The 21,141-nt window shown below is 41.2% G+C and overlaps 1 protein-coding gene across 1 annotated transcript in view; it reads left to right on the forward strand.

Annotated features, from left to right (window-relative positions):
* xpo6 (exportin 6) overlaps positions 1-20,818 on the forward strand; it is a 67,777-nt gene extending 46,959 nt beyond the window's left edge. The window contains 12 exon segments of the mRNA XM_031827028.1: positions 4,215-4,374; positions 4,717-4,809; positions 6,083-6,227; positions 6,473-6,619; positions 6,907-7,096; positions 12,502-12,657; positions 13,958-14,072; positions 14,341-14,512; positions 14,687-14,848; positions 15,885-15,983; positions 19,791-20,021; positions 20,564-20,818. Coding sequence (XP_031682888.1) covers positions 4,215-4,374; positions 4,717-4,809; positions 6,083-6,227; positions 6,473-6,619; positions 6,907-7,096; positions 12,502-12,657; positions 13,958-14,072; positions 14,341-14,512; positions 14,687-14,848; positions 15,885-15,983; positions 19,791-20,021; positions 20,564-20,665 — 1,772 coding nt within the window. The 3' untranslated portion in view covers positions 20,666-20,818.
* The last annotated feature ends 323 nt before the right edge of the window (positions 20,819-21,141 follow it).

Below are 21,141 nucleotides of genomic sequence, written 5' to 3' on the forward strand. Positions count from 1 at the left end.
ACACATTAAAACCAAAATCCTTCCCCTCTTCATTGCAGAATTGTGATTAATCAACATTGGCACTAGTTTATTTTGTTATTAATAGTTTAACAAATAATTTTTAAATACTTCAAAGAATAAAAACACAATCACTGCAAAATGTATAAATAAGCTAACTCCTATGTAAAGATTAGAGATCTTAAGTCTTAACAACAGTAGATAATTGAGTCGTAACAAGTGGGCTATTATTACTAAAGCGTTATTTCAAGTAAACAAAATTAACTCGATACCAGTGGTGGCCAACCTTGCCCCACTGATCCCTGATCTACTGGGTGAGCACACTACTATTCCAGTACAGCAGTAGCACACTTGAGGTTTAAGTTGAATCAGGTTTTAATTGCTGGGCTGAAACAGAACCCTCCACACCCAGCAGACCTCCATCCAGCAGGGTTGGCCTGCTGGTTAGGTTTAGGTTTATACATTGTTTTTGTGTACATTTGCTGAAGTATGTAGGCCAATAGATACAGTGCCTTCTGAGAATATTCACACCCCTTGACTTTTTCCATATTTTGTTTCACAGCCTGAATTTAAAATGGATTAAATTGAGATTTTGGGTCACTGGCCCACACACAATACCCCATAATGTCAAAGTGGAATTGTTTTTAGAAAATGTTATAAATTGATTACAAATTAAAAGCTGGAATGTCTTGAGTCTTCAACCTCTTTGTTATGACAAGCCCAAATACACTGTGTACAAAACATTAGGAACACCTGCTCTTTTCAATAACAGAATGACCAAGTGAAAACGAGGATCCCTTATTGATGTCACCTGTTAAATCCACTGCAATCAGTGTAGATGAAGGTGAGGAGATCAATTTAAAGGAGGATTTTTAATCCTTGAAACTGAGACATGGCCTGTGTATGTGTGCCATTCAGAGGGTGAATGGGAAAGATCAGATTTAAGTGCCTTTGAACGGTGTATGGGACTTGGTACCAGGCGCATCGGTTTGTGTGTGTCAAGAACTCTGATGCTGCTGGGTTTTTTATGCTCAACCGTTTCCCATGTGTCTCGAATGGTCCACCACCAAAGGATATCCAGCCAACTTGACACAACTGTGGGAAGCATTGTAGTCAACATAGGCCAGCATCCCTGTGGAACACTTTCGACTTCTTGTCCATGCCCCGATGAATTGAGGCAGAATGGGATGCAATTAATATTGGGGAGGTGTACGTTCAGGAGTAAAAATTAGCTGATCATATATAATGTTTTTTTGGGGTTGTTAATTTTTGTCCTGTTTAATACAAGTTTTGTATATCCCGCTGTACAATGGTGACACTGGCCGTTATCCCATTAAGTTGCATTGACTCACTCAATAATAGTGTTTAACGTGATTTTTCAATGACTACCTAATGTCTGTACACATACAATTATCTTTAAGGTTCCTCGGTGAATTTCAACCACAGATTAAACTACAAAGACAAGGAAGCTTTCCAATGCCTCGGAAAGGACACCTATTGGTAGATGGGTAAAAATAAAATAAACAGACATTTTAAATATCCGTTTGAGCATGGTGAAGTTATTAATTACATTATGGATGGTGTATCAATACACCCAATCACTACATCAATACACCCAAGGAAGACACTAAAGTAAAACTGCAAAAACAAATGTTTTATGTCCTGAATTCAAAATGTTACATTTGGGACAAATCCAACACATCACTGAGTACCACTCTTCATATTTGCAAGCATGGTGTTGACTGCCTCATGTTATGGATATGCTTGTCATCGGCAAGGACTAGGGAGGTTTTTTGTGATAAAAAAAAATCTACTTGAAAATCTATGGCAAGACTTGATCATGGCTGTTTAGGAATTGTGGACTGTTGTGGAATAAGTCAATGGATATGAATACTTTCTGAAGGCACTATATAACCCATGACATCTAAGATATACCCCTAGTCTGCGACATTCATTAGGAGTGCTGTCTTCATTTGCAAGCAGGCTTTGGTTTCCATATCTGAAGACCGAAAACATCACAAAGACACAGGCTTACTCAACATAATATTCAGTGGCATCTAATTTATCTCTTTGGCCTCAAAGTTTTACTCTCTAGGGACTGGAGAATCTTTTCATTAATGTCCTCCCACAAAATTACCTGCCCTGTGCAGTAGCCTACGCTCTCCTTTTACTGACAGCTGGAGCTGCAATTTCACCCCTTTTCATGACTGTTATTTACAAATGCATTTGGAGACTGTTTTTAATTTACAGTGAATTACATCAAGAAGGCTAGCTAATAGGAAGTTAACTAGCTCATTTAATTTACTTAGCTAGCAGCTTAGTTGAGTTAGCCTACAAAGGTGCCCACTGTAGCCAGCTAGGTAATACAATTTTTTGTTTTTTCATTTAAAAAATGTATTTACTTACTTAAATATGTTCTCCCACTGCTTCAGTTTTTTGGGATCTTACAAAAATGAAATAATGTGGAATCTTTTATTATTATTATTATTATTATGTAAAAAATAAATTCCTGGTAGAAGAGCCAGCAGCCTAAAGAATGGAGATGCGCCAAAAAGTGTTTCAAGGGAGACGTGACAACGATGTGATTTTGGAGATAAGGAAACGTGAGACTAGGTTTTCAGACTGATTGCCAAAGACACACCAGAATAATTTGCTAGAAGGGCTTTTCAAGTGGTGTTAAGTTCTTCATAATCAGAGACCGGGTTTGAATATTGCCCTCCATCAATGATTCCCAATTAAATGTGCTGAGCTTGGGCAATTTTACAAAAACAATGGAAATACACTCATTTGCCATTGAGTGATGGGTCGGACCCCCTTTGTCTCCAGAAGAGCCTGAATTCTTCGGGGCATGGATTCTTCAAGGTGTTGCGTTCAAACGTTGCTCAATTGGTATGAAGGGACCTAACGTGTGCCGTGAAAGCATTCCCCACACATTATTGTGTTTTGCTTTATGGTCTCAGGGGACTATTGAAAATGAGACCCTGATCTCAATTGGGCTCCCCTGATTTTAAATCAACGTTACTAAAACATTAACACCACCGCCGCCCGCCTGTACCGTTGACACCGGGCAGGGTGGGGCCATGGACTCATGCTGCTTACGCCAAATCCTGACTCTGCCATCAGGAACCAGGATTCGTCAGACCAAGCAATGTTTTTCCACTCCTCAATTGTCCAGTGTTGGTGATCGCGTGCCCAACTGGAGCTGCTGCTTCTTGTTTTTAACTGATAGGATTGTAACCCGGTGTGGACGTCTGCTACAATAGCCCATCTGTGATGAGGACCGACAAGTTTGCGTTCTAAGATGCCAATCTGAACAGCACTGTTGTACTGTGCGTTATTTGCCTGTTTGTGGCCCGCTTGCATGATTCTTGCCATTTTCCTTCGCCCGCTCATCAATAAGCTGTTTTTGCCCAGAGGACTACCGCTGTCTTTTTTTTTTTTTGTCCCACCATTCTCAGTAAACCCTAGACACTCGTGCGTGAGGCCAGCCATTTCTGGCCTAGGAGGCCGGCAATTTCTGAGATACTGGAAATGGTGCGCCTGGCACAGACGATCATACCACGCTCCAAGTCGCTTAGGTCACTCGTTTTGCCCATTTTTAATGTTAAATCATACAGTAACTAAATACCTCGATGCCTGTCTGCCTGCTTTATATAGCAAGCCACGTGACTCACTGTTTGTAGGCGCGAACCATTTTCATGAACAGGTGATGTACCTAAATAACTTCAGACTGCGTGTGTGTTGCCCTAAGAGTTGCGCAGTTGGTAGAATCGTATTCAAAATTATTCACAGCTGACTGGCTACAAAAGATGCTTCTACCAAGTATTATCTCTGGGGTGTGAAGATGCACACAATCAAGACGTTTATTTTTTTTACACATCTGCAGGGAAAAAATCCCAATCGTGGTATCCAGAAATCTCATTGTTACAGGTGTAGATTTTAAGGAATAGGATAGGTCTAAGTGATATGATAGTAGCTCTCATAGGCTGGGCCTTAATCAGTTCTCTCAGGTGGCAGGGGCTAGGGGTTGTTTGCCTTTAATTTTACCAAAAGTGCTGTAAAAAAAGCACGGAAAGACATTTTCAGTACTGAAAGGGTCTTCTGAAAAGCATGCAATGCATGTAATGGACTGTAAAAAAAAATATATATACATAAAAAATACTAAACATGAAATTGAGCATGTGCTTATCCTCATCTCTACTCCTTATTTGTGGCAGGTCGGAGACTGAACATTACAGCAGAGAATGATTGTCGGAGGCTGCACTGCGCTCTCAGGGACCTCAGCTCCCTACTTCAGGCTGTTGGGAGGCTGGCTGGGTATTTCATTGGGGATGTTTTCGCCGCACGCTTCAACGATGCGCTAGCGGTGGTGGAGCGGTTAGTGTGCCACACTGCTTCTTTCAGTCATTTCCATTGATATTTCAGTTTACTTCCTGAATTGGCTAAATTAATTTGACCCACTTGCTCTGCTGTCAAACATCAGTGTCTAACTTCGTTTTGGTTCTAGTGTCTACCCCTTTGGTGGCCTCCAATTATTCCAAGTGAATTTTTGAAAAGTGGCAAGACTATTTTATGTCTTGATTTGGAATTGACAATGCAGTATTTCCTGAATTGAAATCAAATTGACCCCAATCCTGTCTTGTATTACAGGGGAGAATTTTGATAAGGAAATAATTCCTATTGCATCATTGTTTAGTGTGTCTGCACTTGTGTTTCTAGGTTGGTGGAGGTCACATGCTATGGCTCTCAGATCAGCCTGTATGACTTGGAGACTGCCGTGCCATCTGTGCTCAAGCCGGACCTCATCGACGTGTGAGTGTCAACCTTTTACTGCCACTGTCTACAGTGCCTTCAGAAAGTATTCACATCCCTGGACTCCCACATTTTGTTGTTACAGCCTGAATTTAAAATTTATACAATTTTGATTTTGTGTCACTGGCCTACATACAATACCCCATAATGTCAAAGTGGAATTATGTTTTTAGAAATGTTTCCTCAACAAGTCACATAATGAGTTGCATGGACTCACTCTATTAGTGTTTTAATAGGATTTGAATGACTACCTCTTCTCTCTACCCCACACACATACAATTATCTGTAAGGTCCCTTAGTCGAGCGGTGAATTTCAAACACAGATTCAACCATAAAGACTAGGGAGGTTCTAATGCATCGCAAAGAAGGGCATGTATTGGTAGATGGGTAAAAATAAAAAGCAGACATTGAATATCCCTTTGAGCATGGTTAAGTAATTCATTACACTTTGTATACATCCATCCAGACACTACAAAGATGAAATCAAATAAAATGTTATGTGTCACCTACACATGGTTAACAGATGTTAATACGAGTATAGCGAAATGCTTGTGCAGTAATATCTAACAAGTAATCTAACAAATTCACCTTTCAGCAGGACAATAACCTAAAACACAAGGCCAAATATACTGGAGTTGCTTACCAAGGCAACGTTGAATGTTCCTGACTGGCCCTAGCTACAGTTTTGACATAAATCTGCTTGAAAATCTATTGTATGACTTGAAAATGGCTGTCTTATCAACAACCAACTTGACAGAGCTTGAAGAATTTTTAAAAGAATAATGTGCAAATATTGTACAATCCAGGTGTGCAAAGCTCTTAGAGACTTACCCAGAAAGAACCAGAATGACTCACAGCTGTAATCGCTTCCAAAGGTGATTCTAACATGTATTCACTCAGGGGTGTGAACTTGTGTAAATGAGATATTTCTGCATTTCATTTTCAATAAATTTACCAACATTTCGAGACATGTTTTCAATTTGTCATTATGGTGTGTAGATGAATGAGAGAAAAAATCTATTTCATCCATTTTGAATTCAGGCTGTAGCAAAATGTGGAATATGTCAAGGAGTATTAATACTTTCTGAAGGCACTGCAGATATAAAGTGGATTCGTCACAAACTGCTGTCTTTTACCCTTGTCTGTAGATGTAACTTAAGAATTCACTCCTTTTATTAAACCAAAAATGTGTGATAAAATAGTCAGAGAGCGTTTGATTTTCTTGACAAATATAACTGTATTGTCACAGTTGTTAATGTGTGTTTGTTTCCAGCCATGCCCAATCCTTGGCGGCGTTGCAGGCCTACTCCCACTGGCTGGCTCAATTCTACAGTGAGGTCCAGAGGCAGAATCAGAGCCGCTTCATCAGCCTTGTCACCTCCACCATGGACGCCACCGCACCACTCATCACTGCTAAGGTAACCATACACACACACAGTATGTGGTAGTAACAGTATGTCTTTGTTAAATCTTACCTGGTTGCTGATGTTGTGCAATTGGTATCATGACACACAGTGGTTCCATTTTTATGCTGACCAACTGAGCTTGCATATTTGTGTTCTCATTGGCCAAAAACTGGTTATCAGATCATTTCAGAAAGTCAACTAAGAGTCTTTGTCAATTCCTTGTTACCTATTTCATTGTCAAACTATTTCTATTCTAGGTACCTGAAAAGTTGCTGCTGTCGGCATGCCATCTCATGGTGTCCATGGCCACCACCGTGCGTCCTGTTTTCCTAGTCACGTTGCCTGCCGTGCAGAACATCTTCAACCTCATCACAGAGAGCCAGACTCGCAGGCTCCCCCAAGAGGTCAGAGTGCGCCGTTATGGCTTCAGTGTTATTTTGAGGCTCAGGGCTGAAATTCAATCGACACATGGGTTGTTATCAATGCCCGGCCTTAATCTTATTTCCTGATTCGAAGTGGACCACTTGAAATAATAAAATAAAAAATCTGTCTTGATTCTGGGGTGTAGCACTTTAGGGTGTGTGTGCGTGTATGCATAATGTGTCTCATGGAATGTCTATACACCCCACCTGTATGAGTTATGCGTGGAGGGATCTGTCTAATGTGTGTGTGTGTGTCTCCACTCCTCCAGGCCCACATGCTTGTGTGCAGGGCTCTGTCCAACATGCTGCTGCTGCCTTGGTCTAACCTGCCAGAGAGCGAGCAGCAATGGCAAACCCGCTCCAGTAGCCACGCCAGCCTGCTGGCTGCCCTTACCCGCCACTACCGCCTACTGAGGGGCACTGCCAACCAGCCCCCACACCGCCTTGGCCTGGAAGACAGTCAGTTGGGCATCATGCCATTTATCAACCTTTATCAGTCTCTTATAGTTTTGTTAACGCTTCCTTCTATAGTCCTGTTTCGGCTGGTATTTACTAAGAAATAATGTGGTGAAAGATGTGATGACAATGGGTACTTTTAAGTATTTATTTCTAGGTTTGGGTGGTATACTGGGGTATTTTGAAGTACCAGCGGTATGATTTTCAATACCGCCAAATGCTTCTTCTTTTTTTACAAAAGTATATGGAGTATGTTTATAAAGAGCATCACAAGAGAGGTGATTAAGTAACACTTTAAATTAATTTGCCAGCTACATATCTTATAACTAGAAGTTAAGATGTGCCAAATACATTTGCTCCAGCTCAGGGCTCCAGCTATGCATTTGGTTTGATAACTTGCCAGCTGTAAGTGGCTAGCTTTCAAGATTTAAGCTTATTGGTTACCGCAGAGACAATCAATTCCCTCCTGGATCAAGTGTGAGAGGAGCCTTTTTGAGATAATTATGACTTTATTAGCTGGGTTGTCTGGCCTTGCATTTAGTTCATGTTCGCTTGCTCTTATTAGCATTTAGCTAGCGTCCCCTATGAGAATTTGCTAGTACTTTGTTAGCAAAAATAAACAATGTTTGGGAAGAAATTGCGCCCCTTGTGAGCACTGACGGTAATACTGCATACCCCAATATGGTACATGAATGGTGTGAAGGTACAGTGGTTGCTCCACTATAAGTTTTGTGTTTATGCTGCAGGCCTTAGAGGTAATTTGTGGTTTAGAACGGTACCCAGCGTCACCACTTCATTACTCCAGACCAGCGCAAGGGGGAGTTTGAGCACTGATTATGCTTTTGGGTCCTACTGTGTCTCTGACAATGAATGGGTGACATAAACCTAAATAGAAACTGATTTGTGCACGACTTCAGTATTACTTTCTAAAACAGTTGTTACACTAAGATTTTTATTTTATTTTGTTAGGATTATTTTTCTCTTACTATAATAGTGTAGGCCACTCCCGACCGGTCATGTTGTACATCGTCTGAGTGGCGCAGCGGTCCAAGACACTGCATAGCAGTGCAAGTGGTGTTGCTACAGATGCTGGTTCAATACCCGTGCTGCCCTTGACTGGAAAACCCATGATTGTAGGTTTTTGGTTTCTCTTCCTCTAAAAACGGAGATAAATAATTCTAAATAACAAACTGGTTTTATTTACAAATTCAAACAATGTCAAGAATGGCCTTTTTCTCGCTCATTTTACATTATTTGAAAACAAAAGATTGAAAACAAAATATTAATAAAATATATATTTATATTAATTTAGAATTATATAAAAGCCTGTTGGATATTCTCACAGATATATTATTAACCCTGTTATTAGCAGGACAATATATATTGATCATGGCTCCCGAGTGGTGCACAATGGGATTGCCTTGCAGTTCTCCAGCTGTATCCACTGAAAGTGTGCGAGGTTCAAGCTACGAGGGCAGGGGGCACAGGATGGGCCACAGAGCCGCGCACAGAAGACCGACCTAGCCCATGGGGAAGGGAGGAGGAGGCAGGGGGGTGGACACCCACCCCGCCACACTGGCAACACTTTAAGGGGCATTGCACTAATAATGGCGCTGACTAGGGAAACATTCCTGCTGTTCTTAGTGCTAACGTCTGCACGTTCAAACTAAAACAATGTAACTAACAATGGCATCTTTATGAGAATGACGTATAGAAGAGGGCGAGGAACAAGACGGCGTCACAATCCATGCCAGGCACACCTGTGAGCTCTGGAACTCTGCCTCGAACAGGCAGAGTTAACATACCCGGCGAGGTCGTCGGTTCACCCTGACATTTCCATTCCTCTTCTGGCAACAGAACTTGACCAACTGCTCACCTGCGATTGTTATTTTACTGCTACTCTTTAATTACTTGTTACTTTTATTTCTTATTCTTATCCATTTTTTTAACTGCATTGTTGATTAGGGGCTCGTAAGTAAGCATTTCACTGTAAGGTCTACCACCTGTTGTATTTGGCACATGTGACTAATACAATTTGATTTGAATACAAACAGAGGCAAATGTGGCTTACCGGTGAACCTCTGGGTGTTCATCATTAATACTGTCTCAAAAGTTTCTGTCCATGACTGATGCAACCCAAAAACTCATTAGACAGAGTTAATGAGTACTTGAGGTCACCGAGAAAGTCTGGACATGACCTGCTCTCCTTATGTAAGGATTTAGGCACTTTCCCATGTTTACTACAGTATGTACCGTAGGCTATATTTACTTGTCAGACTGCACAGTAGCCTAATAAACAAATGCAGCTGGCTTATATCTTCAAAATTATTTAAATGCTTTATTTTCCAAATGTAAAAACATATACTGTACAGTACTGTATTTATTCTTCAGCTTCTTTGCTTTCATTAATAAAATAATTATAAAAATGCTCTTTCAAACACACACGGTCATGTTGTACAGCGCCATTATGGCTATTAGCAGAGCTATATTTTGGCCTTTATGGGCGGCGCACAATTAGCCCAGCGTTTCTCTCCCTCTAAAAACAGAAATAAAAGTTTTGGCCGTTACAAATATTATTTTGGCCTTTATTCAGATTGCAGTCGCTCTCTTTCGTTTTTTTTAAACGAAATAACTTCCAAAATATCGTTATATATTATTAAGTTGATTACACAGTCATATAGCCCTGCACCTACATAAAGCTTAGTGACTCACTCATTCATGGCTTTGGATCAAATTGAATGTGCCAACATTCTTTCTGATAGTCTTCAATAAAGAAATGTTTTGGTTATCCTGACCTGGATACCATGTACAGCATTATAATAGCCCATTATTGGCTATTAACAGGACAATATACATTTTACCAACACCTCTCTGTAGTTTGATACTTTGTGGATGGGGGCTCCGGAGTGGATGGGATCTCCCGCAGTGCCAAATTGCTACAGATACAGGTTCGATATCAGTGCCGGCCGCCACAGGGAGACCCATAAGGTGGCTTTTGGTTTTAATTTCGAATCCTCCAATCCTTTATGTAATTATTGGTCACACATTTTTCAATATACTGTCGGTCTACCGTAGGCTGCACGAGTCTCACCAACACAATCTCCAGACCTGAACCCAATTGAAAATCTCGAATGTGATCAAGAGGAAGATGGATGGTCATAAGCTGTCAAACAAAGCCGAGCTGCTTGAGTTTTTGCGCCAGGAGTGGCATAAAGTCACTCAACATCTATGTGAAAGACTGGTGGAGCGCATGCCAAGACGCAGGGTTATTCTTCCAAATATTAATTTCTGAAGTCTTCCTATGTTAAATGAATGAGCTTCTTTTCTTTTGCATTATTCGAGGTCTGACAACACTGTCTTTTTTGTTATTTTGACCAGTTGTCATTTTCTGCAAATAAATAGTCTAAATGACATTATTTGTAATTGTAATTTGGGATAAATGTTGTCAGTAGTTTATAGGATAAAACTCCCAAAATAATTTTACCCGAACACATACCTATAAATAGTAAAACGAAAGAAACGGATCATTTTGCCGAGGTCTCTTAATTTTTTCCCAGATCTTTTAATATATATATATATATATATACACACACACACAGTGGCAAGATGTGAACCGTTTGGAAATACCTGGATTTCTGTGTAAATTGGTTATAAAATTTTATCTGCTCTTCATCTAGGTCACAACAATAGACAAACACACAAACAATTATATGTTTTCATGTCTTTATTGAATACACCGTGTACGGTGGGAAAAGTATGTGAACCCTTGGATTTAATAACTGGTTGACCCTCGTTTGGCAGCAATAACCTCAACCAAACTTTTTCTGTAGTTATGGATCAGACCTGCACAACGGTCAGCTGAAATTTTGGACCATTCCTCTTCACAAAACTGTTTCAGTTCAGCACTGTTCTTGGGATGTCTGGTGCGAAGTGCTCTCTTGAGGTCATGCCACGGCATCTCAATCGGATTGAGGTCAGGACGCCTTCTGGACTGGGCCACTCCAGAAGGCGTATTTTCTTCTGTGTTTTGGGCGTTGTCCTGTTGCATCACCCAACTTCTGTTGAGCTTCAATTGGCAGACAGATAGCCTCCTTGCAAAATGTCTTGACAAACTTGAATTCATCAAGCAAGCTTGTCCAGGCCCTGAGGCAGCAAAGCAGCCCCAAACCATGGTGCTCCCTCCACCATACTTTACAGTTAGGATGAGGTGTTTGATGTTGGTGTGCTGTGCCTTTTTTTCTCCCCACATAGTGTTGTGTGTTCCTTCCAAACAACTCAACTGAAGTTTCATCTGTCCACAGAATATTTCTCCGGTAGCGCTGTGGAATATCCAGGTGCACTTTTGCAAACTTCAGACGTTCAGCAATGGATTTTTTTTTCTTTTCTTTTTTTTTCTTCTTCCATGGTGTCCTCCCATGAATTGTTTAGTGTTTTACGTATCGTTGACTCGTCAACAGAGATGTTAGCATGTTCCTGAGATGTCTAAGTCTTTAGCTGACACTAGGATTCTTCTTAACCTCATTGAGCATTCTGCACTGTGCTCTTGCAGTCATCTTTGCAGGATGACCACTCCTAGGGAGAGTAGCAAGAGTGCTGAACTTTCTCCATTTATAGACAATTTGTCTTACCATGGACTGATGAACATCAAGGCTTTTGTAACCCTTTCCAGCTTTATGCAATTCATCCATTTTTAATCTTCGGTCTTCTGAGATCTCTTTTGTTTGAGGCATGGTTCAATGTCAATGCTAATTGTGAATAGCAAACTCAAATTTTGTGAGTGTTTTGTATTGGGCAAGGCAGCTCTAACCGACATCTCCAATCGCGTCTCATTGATTGGACTCCAGGTTAGCGAACTCCTGACTCCCAATTAGCTTTTGGAGATGTCATTAGCCTAGGGGTTCACATACTTTTTCCAACCTACACTGTGAATGTTTAAATGATGTATTCAATATAGACAAGAAAAATACAACAATTTGTTTATTAGTTTAAGCACACTGTTTGTGACTTAGATTAAGATCAGATAATTTGATGACCGATTTATGCAGAAATCCAGGTAATTCCAAAGGGTTCACCTACTTTTTATTGCCACTATGTATATAATTCAATGCATCAATACAAAGTTTGATTAAATGTAAGGTTAATTATGAGGGAATAATTATGTAATTATAATACCACTATAATTCCATGTAATTCTTATTTTAAAAAACTACCAAGTAAAATTCCGATTGAGTAAAGCCCTTTTTTGACTGGGACAATGTACAATAATCAACACAGAGTAATGTAGTCGTCTTACCTCTGAAGTTTAATGCACTGATTGTAAGAAAGGAACACTAGAGACATTATTATTTTGGCTTTATAGCATAAACCCTAACATCTTTCTTACCCCCACGGCTCTTTTTCTTTCTTAGCGAAAGCAGTGTTGCACCAGACATTGCCTGTCCTAAGAGACATAGTGGACAGCATCTCCGGGGAATCCACCAAATCCCGACAGATCTGCTACCAGAGTCTCCAGGAGTCCGTGCAAGTTTCCTTGGGCCTCTTTCCTGTCTTCATCCAGCAGCCAGGTTAGAAGAAAAAACACAATGTTACAACACAACAGTTTCAGTCATAATAGAGAGCTGACGTGTTGTAAGTTTACTACCCATTCACTGATTTTATCTCCCTTAAATTCAAATCTATAATCCATCACCACAGTACATTTCAAGTAATTTTACAATGTAACGTTATACGTGTGATATGCCTGAGCAAGGTCAATGTATGTGACAACGTTGCACTTAACAAAATGTTTATTAACAAGTACACACAGGGTGCAACTGTACTTTCAGCCATTCTAACAATTTCACAAGAAATGTTGCTTGTGCCCTTTTTCATTTTCAATGACATTCACCTTTTTATGAATGATATTTCAAGTTTACTACAAGCTCTACGCATACGCAAGATTCGGAGTGTTGCAATGTCGTTTTTCGTCTACTAACGTGTCGGCTCCTTGTAATACACTCTGGCGTTCTACATAACTTTCAGGTAGTAAAACAGTGAGACGTGGTATCATTCCTTCTGCTGCCATGGGGCAGTGTTGTCGCTTGTTTCCATCATCTGATAAATAGGCTACTCATCAAAGTAGCCTATTTTGCATTGATAACCAAATATAATCTCAACAGCTGTTCAAACAGTAAACCAAACAACAAGAATCGACCCAAAAGGTTGTATATTTCGAAATGGTAGAACCTGCTGTAGCCAACTAGCTAGCCATGTGCTTTTTTACTCTGTGACCAAAACATGACGTTCTATGTTTAGCTGATATGGGAGTTAATATGCAAGCAGCATATCAAAGTGGGATAATGTTTTAGGTCACACTGGCAAGTAAAATATTTGGCAGGGCATATTTTTTCCATTATGATTTTTTCACATGGAGATGTGGGAAGCTAAAAAAGCTAGCTTGCTATGTTTTTATCCAGGCTAAAGTCGGCTAGCCAGGCTGCCAGCTAGCTACTACTAGTAAGGGAAGGTAACTCTTTCTTGCTTTCACAAAATTAAAAGACCAAAAAATGTTTTAAAAAAATAATAATTTTAAAAACTATCGCCCCCTTGTGAATGGGAGTGAGACGGCGAGGATGTCATGTTACGAAAAGGTGTCCGCTACTCCAAAATCCCATTCCCACCCACATGTACGCACATACAGTAGATCAATGGAGTGAAGCTTGTAGTCACCTTTTAAAAGGGACCGTTTGCAGATTTCATTTTCTTTATCACTTCAAATTTAATTTTCATTCAAAACATTCTGGTCTTTGATTTGATATAATGCCAACGCTGAATTATTCTTTCTGACATTCTGTCTTTCCCGTTGTCACGCCCTCTATCCTCAAGATGTGACGGATGAGATGCTGAGCTTCTTCCTCACACTATTTCAAGGTCTGCGTGTTCAGATGGGCGTGCCCTTCACCGGACAAATTATACACACCTTCCTCAGCATGTTCACCAGGTAGGTCACACACACACACATGCTTAGACACAAATATTGTGACCATTTTAAGCTACATTCTGGGATTCTGAAAACAACAAAACAGCAGTCCCGCCACATGTTTTGATATACAGTTGAGGGATGACGCTAGAGAAATGTAACCCCTCTCAAATTAATAGACAGCGCTGTAGATGCAAGCACTGGCCATCCTCAACAACCCCATGATGGTTTTACACGTTTAGAAGCTATACATTGTTTGTTTACGTTCTTGTATGTCCCTCCATCCCAGGGAGCAGCTGGCAGCCAGTATCTTGCAGGAGGGCAGCGCAGGCTGCCGAGTGGTGGAGAAGTTCCTAAAGATTCTCCAGGTGGTGGTTCAGGAGCCCGGCCAGGCCTTCAAACCCTTCCTACCCAGCATAATAGCTCTCTGCATGGAGCAGGTCTATCCTATTGTGGCTGAGGTGAGAGTGCGCAGTCTCATTCACACTGATATAACAAAAATATGTATACATGCACTGTTTGTGTGTGGCTTGTCCATCGATAGGTTTGGGCACTGGGTCAGCAAAAAAAGATATACATTTTTGATCAACAATGGATAATAAAGCTCTATTGTGATTTCTTTGTCTGTTCCACAGCGTTCCTCTCCAGATGTCAAAGCAGAGATGTTTGAGCTGCTATACCAGGTGCTTCACCATAACTGGAGGTACTTCTTCAAGACCTCTGTCCTAGCCAGTGTGCAGAGGGGATCGGCCGAGGAAGCCATGGAGAATGAGGCCCAGTTTAGTGCTGCCATGCAGGTGTGTGTGTGTGTGTGTGTGTGTTTGGGGGGGGATGCTCACACCATGTTTAGCTAGCTCGTCTGTGCTTGTTGATGTTAGATAGTACTACTGCAGTTGTCAGACATGACACAAATTACCACCATAGCTGGGTCCTTCATTCATTTTTGCACTACACAATAAACTTTTATGAGAACGGTCAGCTTTCAAATGCTAGCTACCTAACATTAGCTACCAAATCAGTTGAATTTTAGCTGGCCAGGTCATAGAGAACGTTAGCAAGCTAAATATATGAGTCTGGCTGGCATGAGTATGTGGTAATGTTAGTTACAGCATGGTGAGGGTGAATTCAATTCTTCATTAGCGAAGCCAGATGCATGTCACATATTGGCTACCTAACAACATGACATTATTTATTTTTTTGAGGCAGTGGAAACGCAATTCAAACAAGTCCACCAAGGCCAGCCCAACCCGGATTGACTTCAAAGTGCTAATAGAAACGGCGCTTAAGTGAATTTGTCAATACATTTCCAAAAATGTCTAAACGAAACTGCAACACCAAGTTAATAATAGCCTTTTTTAATATTTTCCTCATGTACATGATATAATTGGTTTATAGCACCCTTCTAATCATTAAGCAATGTGCAGAAAATTCCACCTCCTAGCCTTTCCATTGTAGAGCTATGATAAGCTTTTTGCCTATTTTCAAATGTAAGTTGTAAACACAATCCAGCATGTTGCTGCCATTTGTACAATGTTCGGTTGAAAAAATTGTTATATATATATATATATATAACGGTACCATATTGCTTAGAGGATTGTGGTCAATTCAAATTGAATTCAGTCAATTCAGGAATTAAGCTCAATTTCAATGACTTCTCAATAACCTGAAAAGTAGAAGCTATTAATTTCAAATGTTTTTCCTCTTTCTGAATGAACTGCCTGCAATTCGAATTGTCCAACCCTGGATTATAACTATCCAGCATCTAGGGTGAATGGGTTGTTTTTGGACAGGACTGTAGAATTCCCTGACATGGGCTCAAATCTGTTTCTCCAGGCTTTTGGACAGTCTTTCCTGCAGCCAGACATCCACATCTTCAAGCAGAACCTCTCTTACTTGGAGTCCCTCAACAGCAAGCACAAGCTCTACCACAGAGTGAGTTCAGCTCTTATATGCCATACCATTAGCTCCTAAAGTGCATTTATTGTTGCTCCAAAATTACCCTTTGTCTCTGCTTTGTGACACTTTATTTGTATGGTCCAACTTAATAACCTCACCTAATATTTTTGTCATCATGAAAATATGATTACTTTTCTATTGCTATCTAATTCTAAACTAGATATACAAAAGTATGTGGACACACCTTCAAATGAGTGGATTTGGCTTTTTTAGCCAAACTCATTGCTGACAGGTGTATAAAATCGAGCACACATCCATGCAATCTCAATAGACAAACATTGGCAGTAGAATAGCATTACTGAAGAGCTCAGTGACTTGCAATGTCGCACTCTCATAAAATACCACCTTTCAAGTCAGTTCATAAAATTTCTGCCCTGCTAGAGCTGCCCCGGTCAACTGTAAATGCTGTTATTGTGGAGTGGTGTAAAGCTCACCGCCATTGTACTCTGGAGCAGTGGAAATTTGTTCTCTGGAGTGATGAATCCCGCTCTACCATCTGACAGTCCGACGGACAAATCTGGATTTGGTGGATGCCAGAAGAACGCTACCTGCCCCAATGCATAGTGCCAACTGTAAGGTCAAAATCAGTGTGGAAGAACTTCACTGGCCTGCACAGAGCCCTGACCTCAAACCCATTGATAAACTTTGGGATGAATTGGAACCAACTGCGAGCCAGGCCTAATTGCCCAACATCAGTGCTCGACCTCACTAATGCTATTGTGGCTGAATGGAAGCAAGTCCCCGCAGCAATGTTCCACCATCTAGTTCAAAGCCTTACCAGAAGAGTGGAGGCTGTTATAGTAGCAAAGAGGGGACCAACTCCATATTAATGCCAATGATTTTAGAATGAGATGTTCGACAAGCAGGCGTCCACATACTTTTGGTCATGTAGTGTATTTCTATGATTGCCATAATATAAAACATAAATACAACGTTGACATTACACGTCATGATGGTGGATGCTATTATTATCACACAGTATATCAGTCATGATAGCAGCACTAAATGCTGAGAGAACTATGAAGTTTTATATATTTGTCAATTTCTTCACTTTTGCATCTCAAAAAGGTCATTTAAGGGGGTGCTTATATTTGTCCTGTTTTACACATGTACAAGTGTGTAACCTTTACAAGTGGCTGGTGATAAATGGTAATGTGTTTTTTGCATATCCCACTCCTGAGACACCCTCGGAGAGCGGGGCCAGGGATCAGCCATTATTGACGACGATCCCCAACCCAATTACGGTTGTGCAGATTGACATATTTTTTTTACCTAGTCAGCTCAGGGATTTGAACTAGTAACCTTTCTGTTACTGGCCCAACGTTCTAACTGCTAGGCTACTGGCCGCCCACCGGCCGAGTCTTGAATTCATAAATACATGTGTTTTTAGGTTGATAGACTGGTTGCAGTTTGCAGACAGCTCTCCTTACTACATAGGTTTCAAACATGGCATTATTTTAAGTGCATTTAATGAATTATTACTGTAAAATATTGTGATCGATTTGTGGTCAACAACTAGCCAAGTATATCCAGTTTTTAAATCATTTCCTAGACTACTCTTATCTTACCGTTTGTTTCATGCATTTACAGTGCCTTCGGGAAGTAGTCAGACCCCTTGACTTTTCCCACATTTTGTTACGTTACGCCTTATTCTAAAATTCATTATATAAAAACAATTCCTCAGCAATCTACACACAATACCCCATAATGACACAGTGAAAGCAGTTTTTTTTGTATAAAAAACTGATACCTTATTTACATAAGTATTCAGCCCCTTTGCACTCGACACTCGAAATTGAGCTCAGGTGCATCCTGTTTCAATTACTTGATCGGAGTCCACCTGTGTTAAGTTCTATTGATTGGACATGATTTGGAAAGGCACACACCTGTCTATATAAGGTCCCACAGTTGACAGTTCGTGTCAGAGCAAAAACCAAGCCATAAGGTTGAAGGAATTGTCGGTATAGCTCCAAAACAGGATTGTGTCAAGGCACCGATCTTGGGAAGGGTACCAAAAAATGGCTGCAGCATTAAAGGTCCCCAAGAACACATTGGCTGCCATCATTCTAAAATGGAAGATATTTGGAACCAGCAAGACTCTTCAAAGAGCTGGATGTCCGGCCAAACTGAGCAATCGGGGGAGAACGGCCTTGGTCAGGGAGGTGACCAAGAACCTGATGGTCACTCTGATAGAGCTCCAGAGTTCCTCTGTGGAGATGGGAGTGCCTTCCAGAAGGATAACCATCTCTGCAGAACTCTACCAGTCAGGCAGGCCTTTATGGTAGAGTGGCCAGACGGAAGCCACTCCTCAGTAAAAGGCCCATGACAGCCCGCTTGGAGTTTGCCAAAATGCTCCTAATGGACTCCATAAGAAACAAGATTGTCTGGTCTGATGAAACCAAGCTTGAACGTTTTGCCCTGAATGCTAACCGTCACGTCTGGAGGAAACCTGGCACCATCTTTACGGCGAAGCATGGTGGTGGCAGCATCATGCTGTGTTGATGTTTTTCAGCGGCAGAGACTGGGAGACTAGTCAGGATTGAATGAAAGATGAACAAAACAAAGTACAAAAAGATCCTTGATGAATACCTGCTCCAGACCGCTCAGGACCTCAGACTGGGGCGAAGGTTCACCTTCCATCAGGACAACGACCTTAAGACAATGCAGGAGTGGCTTCGGGCCAAGTTTCTGAATATACTTGAGTGGCTCAGCCAGAGCCTGTACTTGAACCCGATGCAACATCTCTGGAGAGACCTGAAAATAGCTGTGCAGCAGCGTTCCCGATCCAACCTGACAGAGCTTGAGAGGATCTGCAGAGAAGAATGGGAGAACCTCCCCAAATACAGGTCTTCCAAGCTTGTAGTGTCATACCCCAGACTCGACGCTGTAATCGCTGCCGAAGTTGCTTCAACAAAGTACTGAGTAAAGGGTCTGAATACTTACGTAAATGTGATATTTCTGTTTTTAATTATAAATTTAATGAACATTTATAAAAACCTGTTTTTGCTTTGTCATTATGGGGTATTGTGTGTAGATTGAGAGGGGCAATTTAATACATTTTAGAGTAAGGGTGTAACGTACCAAAATGTGGAAAAAGTAAAGTGGTCTGAAAGCATCCAGTCCTTTGGTAAGTTGTTTGCACATGATCTGTAAACAAATGTCTAATGTCCATTTTTTTATTATTTTTTTATTTTTATTTAGTTAACCTTTATTTAACTAGGCAAGTCGGTAAAGAACATTCTTATTTACAATGACGGCCTAGGAAAAGTGGGTTAACTACCTTATTCAGAGGCAGAAGGACAGATTTTTACTTTGGAGATTCAATCTAGTAACCTTTCGGTTACTGGCCCAACCCTCTAACCACTACCTGCCGCCCCAAAATTACATCAGCTAATTTTCCTGTGGTCCAACACAGAACTAAGAAGACCTTAAAACTACATTTTACATTGATGACATAATCAACATTTAAATAATGGACAGACCGTTACAGTACCTGACAGAATAATATAAGCACTCTCTGGGATTAGTATCTGTCCAGTTTATATGGTCGATTTGCCTGGCTACCCAAGCTCCTTGCTCCGGCCAAATGCTGCATGGCAGCAACTTTTTGCCTGAAGTGTGAGTTGGTCAAGAGTTACATTCAGTGATCGCCATTGTGGACAATAACGATGCGTGGAATTTAAATCATTCATTTGGGGACAATGAAGATGCATGGAATTAAATTGAATGATTCTAACTTGGTGTTTGGCCACACTGTTCTTTCTGCCTGTGTGTCTATTCCAGAAGCTGTTCCGGACCTCCATGCTGTTTCATTTCATCAACGTGCTCCTACAGGTGCTCCTCCACAAAAGTCACGACCTGCTCCAAGAGGAGATCGCCCTGGCAGTGTACAACATGGCCTCCGTGGACTTCGATGCGTTCTACTCTGCCTTCATGCCCGAGTTCCTCAACGGCTGCCAGGGTGTGGACGCCAACCAACGGGCGGTGCTCGGCCGCAATTTTAAACTGGAGCGGGTAAGACTTAATGGGAATTGGTTTTACAGAGTGGGTTATGGCCGCGGCGGTGGGAGTCTAGGGTAGGGTATACTGTGTTTCATAGTAAAAGAGGTGATGGTGGTGGGGTATTAGCCAAATATGATATGGTTATGTGCTCTTGGAATTATCAGAGACAGAGAGATATGAGTGGAAAACCGGTAGCATCGTTGTATCTCAGATTTCCCTGTTTGAACTGAATGCTTAGAGTATGACAGGATGCAATTGTTTAATTACCATAAAATCTGTTATGCATGTGACTTTGCATATGTGCAACAAAATGTCTAAATTTCCCATGGCCCATATTCGGGACTGGAGGAGGGCCAGGGGGCACAGTATGTGTGCTTATAAACAAAAACTCCCATATGCAACATACAATTTACATGGTCTCTTTTCCAATATATACACTAGCACACACTGGTGGGATAGTTCCAATGGGTGTTCTTGTACATTGGATGTTTAAATTTCACATTTTTGTTTTCTTTGTAACCAGTGCCTCTCTTTTGTTCTCTCTCTCGTTTTAGGACTTGCCCTCCTTCACTCAGAGTGTGCACAGACTGGTAAACGACCTGCGTTATTACAGATTGTGTAACAGCAGCCTTCCCACTGGCACTGTCAAGCTATAGCACATCGCCCACTCCAAACAGCTCAGATTTTCAACATTGGGGTCTATCCAAACCAGTGCTGCCCGCTCCCCTCCTAACTACCCCCTCTAATTCTGAGCCACCACCTCTATTGAGCCTCCCAGGGGGATAGGAACTCCACATGGGCTGGCCTGTCTTTTGGGTTGAAGATTCTCTGAGAACTACGGACTGGCGGTTGTGCTCTAGGAGCTTCATTTCTGCTGTAGAGGGTTTTATTATTTTATTTTTTTTAGCAACGCCCTCCTTCACTTGTCTGTTGCCATTGATGATGACGAGGCCAAATTGATGGGCGGCAAGATGGGCAGATCTGGTCTTGTCTAGACCCAATTTAAACCCAGACTGAAGCGGTCTGAGCCAGGCCTTCCGTCCCAGGCCTCTGCGACAAGGCCAGGCTGGGACTCAGCACTTTCCAACTCGATTTTGAGTTTTTAAAACAAACTTGTACGCTTTTATTGATC

This window comes from Oncorhynchus kisutch, linkage group LG6 (assembly GCF_002021735.2).
Source record: "Oncorhynchus kisutch isolate 150728-3 linkage group LG6, Okis_V2, whole genome shotgun sequence".
NCBI lineage: Eukaryota > Metazoa > Chordata > Actinopteri > Salmoniformes > Salmonidae > Oncorhynchus > Oncorhynchus kisutch.